Source organism: Mus pahari, chromosome 9, assembly GCF_900095145.1.
Source record: "Mus pahari chromosome 9, PAHARI_EIJ_v1.1, whole genome shotgun sequence".
Classification (NCBI taxonomy): domain Eukaryota; kingdom Metazoa; phylum Chordata; class Mammalia; order Rodentia; family Muridae; genus Mus; species Mus pahari.
In genome coordinates, this window is record NC_034598.1 from 40,831,462 (window position 1) to 40,835,946 (window position 4,485).

The 4,485-nt window shown below is 46.9% G+C and overlaps 1 protein-coding gene across 3 annotated transcripts in view; it reads left to right on the forward strand.

Annotated features, from left to right (window-relative positions):
* LOC110326779 (solute carrier family 5 member 4A) overlaps nt 1-4,485 on the forward strand; it is a 43,400-nt gene that overhangs the window by 1,495 nt on the left and 37,420 nt on the right. For all 3 annotated transcript variants that reach the window (XM_021205358.1, XM_021205356.1, XM_021205357.1), the window contains exons 2-3: nt 871-892; nt 2,222-2,326. In XM_021205358.1, the coding sequence (XP_021061017.1) occupies nt 871-892; nt 2,222-2,326 (127 nt within the window). The remainder of the gene's footprint in view (nt 1-870; nt 893-2,221; nt 2,327-4,485) is intronic.

Genomic DNA, 4,485 nt, shown 5'->3' on the forward strand with positions numbered 1-4,485 from the left:
TCTCTCTCTCTCTTTCTCCCTTTCTTCCTTTCTACCTCCCCTCTCCCCTCTCTTCCCTCCCCTCCCCCTTCCCTCTCCCTTTCTCTCCCCTCCCTGTCTCCTCCCTTTCCCTTCCCCTTCTTTCACTCTCTTCTTTCCTTCCCCTTCCCCTCTCTCCTCCCCCTCCTCTCTCCCTCCCCCTCTCCCTCTTTTTTTTTTTAAAGATTTATTATTTATTATATGTAAGTACACTGTAGCTGTCTTCAGACACTCCAGAAGAGGGCGTCAGATCTTGTTACAGATGGTTGTGAGCCACCATGTGGTTGCTAGGATTTGAACTCAGGACCTTTGGAAGAGCAGTCGGGTGCTTTTACCCACTGAGCCATCTCACCAGCCCCTCCCCTTCCCCTCTTACATCCTCCACTTTAAGAGTGAGATCTGGGATTCCAGAAAGATAATACCATATGATCAATTGAGCTGAGCCGGGCGTAGTGGCACACACCTTTAATACCAGCACTCAGGAGGCAGAGGCAGGCAGATTTCTGAGCTCAAGACCAGCCTGGTCTACAAAGTGAGTTCCAGGAAAGTCAGGGTTACACAGAGAAACCCTGTCTCGGAAAAAAAAAAAAAAAAAGAACAGCTTTAGCCTGGCTCTGTAGACCTATCAATTCAGTTCAATTCCATGCGCCTCTCCTTAGTTCTCATGAAGACCCTTCTTAACATTGATTAAATCCCTGAATTCCTTTTCTGTTCCCAATCCCGAACTAACCCTGCTCCTGGCTGGGAGATTATCTTCTCCAACTTACTCCCTGCTCAGTCTGCCTTGAACACCCTGTTATGCTCTGCACATTTACCGATTGCTGGCTCGGTTCACTGCAGTGATGTTTTCAGTGGTTCTCTTGGATGGTTGCCTGCCAGATGTGTTCTTCTGGGTTTTGGCCTTTGGCTTCCTCAGCCAGATGTCTCATTGCAGTAGAGTCAGCATATGCCTACATGAACCTAGGAAGTATCAGCGTTAGATTCGGTATACAGGGGGTGCTTAGAAAATGCTCCCCTTAGGATCGGTATACAGGGAGTGCTCAGTAAATGCTCCCTTTAACAGATGCCCTGCCTTGTCTAGATACCATAAAGGGAGATGGAATTAACAATCTGGCGAGGATGGTGGCCACTTGGTGCCCACAGTCAACCAAGCATTGGCTTTTTGCTATTCTTTTTTTCGGGAAACAAGAGATCCTCAAACTAATCCTAGAGTCGCAAACCAGCTTCATCCCTCCCTGACCCCAGACACCGATGTACAAAGAATGACTGTAAAGAGGGATGTAAAACAGAGGCAAGGACAGCACCCACCGCAGGACCTCATGGTCCAGCGCTGCTGTCAGGACTAGAGCCGGTCTCTGCCCAGGAAGAGCACTCTCTTTGCCTTAACAACAGAAAGCAAGGGCTGTGGCTGTGAGAAGGAAGAGGAATCGCTCTGATGAAACTTTGGAGTCTGTCAAGTGCTTGTAGGAGATCTGGAAGTCTGAGGCTCCACTCAGAACCCGTGGAGGAGACGCTGATGTTCCCCTAAGGCAGGCTCTTCAGGTTTTTCTGTAAAAAGGCCTAAAGGCAAGCATCTTGTGTCTTAGAGGTCAGGGTCTATTATGAACACGCAACACTAGCACTGTTAAACGAGGCACCCGCGGTCAGTGTGCTGCGGCGTGTGAAACTGGACACTGTTCCACTGTGAGAACGACATACGCTGAATTTTAACTTCTGCCTAGTTGCAAAGTTTTGAATCTCCTCAGATTAAAAACAAACAAACAAACAAACAAACAAACAAACAAGCATTTTAAACTATTCTCAGTGTGAACTGTGTTCTTGGCTCATGAACCACAGAATAACTGGTAACAGGCTAGTTTTTCAGGATGCACGGATGTTTATTGATCTCGCTGCAGGAAGTAGGACCTATACATTCCAACACCTACCTGTTTCCAGGGAATCTTATTCCAATCTTTGGAATCTAACCTTAGTCCAGTGGTTCTCAACCCGTGGGTCGCATCTCCTTTGGGGCCCGCCTATCAGCTATCCTGCATTTCAGATATTCACACTACAATCCCTAACAGTAGCAAAATTACAGTTACGGAAGCAGCAACGAAATAATTGTATGGTTGGGGGGTCATCACAGCATGAGGAAGTGTATTACAGGGTCGCAGGCTGAGGAAGGTTGAGAACCACTGCCTTAGTCTGATCCCTTGCCTTGCAGATGGGCGCCTCTCTGTTTGCCAGCAACATCGGCAGTGGCCACTTTGTGGGCCTGGCTGGGACGGGTGCGGCTTCAGGAATCGCCGTCACGGCGTTTGAATCACATGTGAGTGACAGAAAATAGCTTTGTTCTTTGAAGTCAAATACATAGCTTGGTATTTTCAACAAAATGTATCCAGGTTTTCCTGGGAGACAGTATCGGATTTGCGACTTTTGTTCTGATTTTTACTTCCCTCTTACTCAGGATACTCTTCATTTGTCCTTGATCGCTTCTGTGGCCTCATTCTTTTCCTGGGTAGTCATTCACAGCAGGATGTCAATTTTGTACAGGTCAAGCCCCACTTTCTAAAGATTTTATTTATTTTATCTATATGACGAGTACACTGTAGCTGTCTTCAGACACACCAGAAGAGGACATCAGATCTCAGTACAGATGGTTGTGAGCCACCATGTAGTTGCTGGGATTTGAACTCGGGACCTCTGGAAGAGCAGTCAGTGCTCTTAACTACTGAGTCATCTGTCCAGTACCCAAACCCCACTTTCATTTTGTCCCTGTGACTCTTTGAGATTTCATGTCTCCTTTCTGAGATGTCACAGTGTGTGTCCATTCTGTGAACCAGAAGCAAGGATTAAAAGCCAAAAGAAGCATGCCAGGGAGAGGCTGCAAGGTGGACACACTTGTCACACCAGCAAGAGGACTGGAGTCCAGATCCCCAGAAGCCATGTCAACACTGCAGAGACATGGCCGCCCATCTGTCATTCCAGCCTCAGTGGGAGAGACAAGGGATTTGGCAAATTGGCCAGTGAGTCTAGCCTGTGTCTGTGAGCTTTCAGGCTGATGAGAAGCCTCTGCCTCTAAGAATAAGGTCTGAGAAATTGAGGAAGATCCCCAACATCATCCTTGGGCCTCCACACGTATTCGTGCACACCATACACTCAAGGGAAGAGAAATATGTAGGTCAGACATTTGGGACTTTAATCCCAGCACTAGAAGGGCAGGGGCAGGGGCAGGGGCAGAGATGCAGGGGTGGAGAGGCAGAGGTGCAAAAAAAGCAGAGAGACAAAGAAAAAGTCAGAGAGTAAGGGACAGAGGAACAGAGGCAGGCAGATTTCTGTGAGTTCAGGATAATCTGGTTTATTTAGTAAGCTCCAGGCCATCCGGGCTAGCTAGTGAGACCCCGTGTCAAAATGAATAAGTACGTAAGTGACAGGAACAGCATTATCTCCTATTTTCACGGCTTACAATCAAGTAGGACAGACAAACTCGTGCTCGCTGCGGGGTGGAGAGGGCAGAGACGGACGCGTTTGCTGTACAGAAGGACCACCCTGTGTAAATATGTTTCCCCGTGGCTTTCTTTCTTGGCAGGTTAAACAAGACCAAGTGGTCAGCATTAAATACATAGACATTTGAGCAACATTAAATGGACTGAGCCGGTTCAGCATGTGTGAGCATGTGCATGCGCACGTGCACAAGCACATGTGCACACACACACACACACACACACACACACACACACACACATACCAATAATAACTGAATAAAGTAGGTCATGAGAGTGAGAGGCACAGGAGGTATTGGAGATTAACTGGATTACAGTATGCATGAGGCAATTCTCAAATACATAAGTAAATAAATAAATATCATTTTTAAAAGACAGATGGCACTGGAAGCATATCTGCCATAGGTAATGGTAGGGTTGTTGGCACATACCATGAGTGTTTATAGATGCTTGTGTCGGGAGGAGTAGAAATTCAGGTGAGGCCTGACAGGGCCATAGCAGTGTGGTAAGGAATGACTGTTTTGAAAGATGACCAAGGTAAAACCTATGGGGCTTTACGACTGACCTACTAAGTTTTCTGTTGCTGTTTTACAGAAAGCTGTGTCCCTTAACTAGACCCTAAATTCTTAAAAACGGAGAGCACGTTCTGTCTGCCTGCACCACACTAGTGCCTAGCTGGGTGTGCAATGAGAGTATCAAACATAGCTCACGAGGAGCCTGAGTGTTTGCTGGTCTCCACAGTGTGCATTCAGAAGTCAGAGCACACATTTCTAGAGTCCGTTCTTTTATTTATTTATTATTTTTTTCCCCACCGTGTGCTCTAGGGAATTAAACTGTAGTTCTCAGGCATGTGTAAATGCTGCTTTCACCAGGTAAGCCACCACACAGCCCCTGTCGTGTCCTTTCTAATGGTGTGTGTGTGTGTGTGTGTGTGTGTGTGTATGTGTGTGTGTATATGTGTGTGTGTATGTGTGTGTGTATGTGT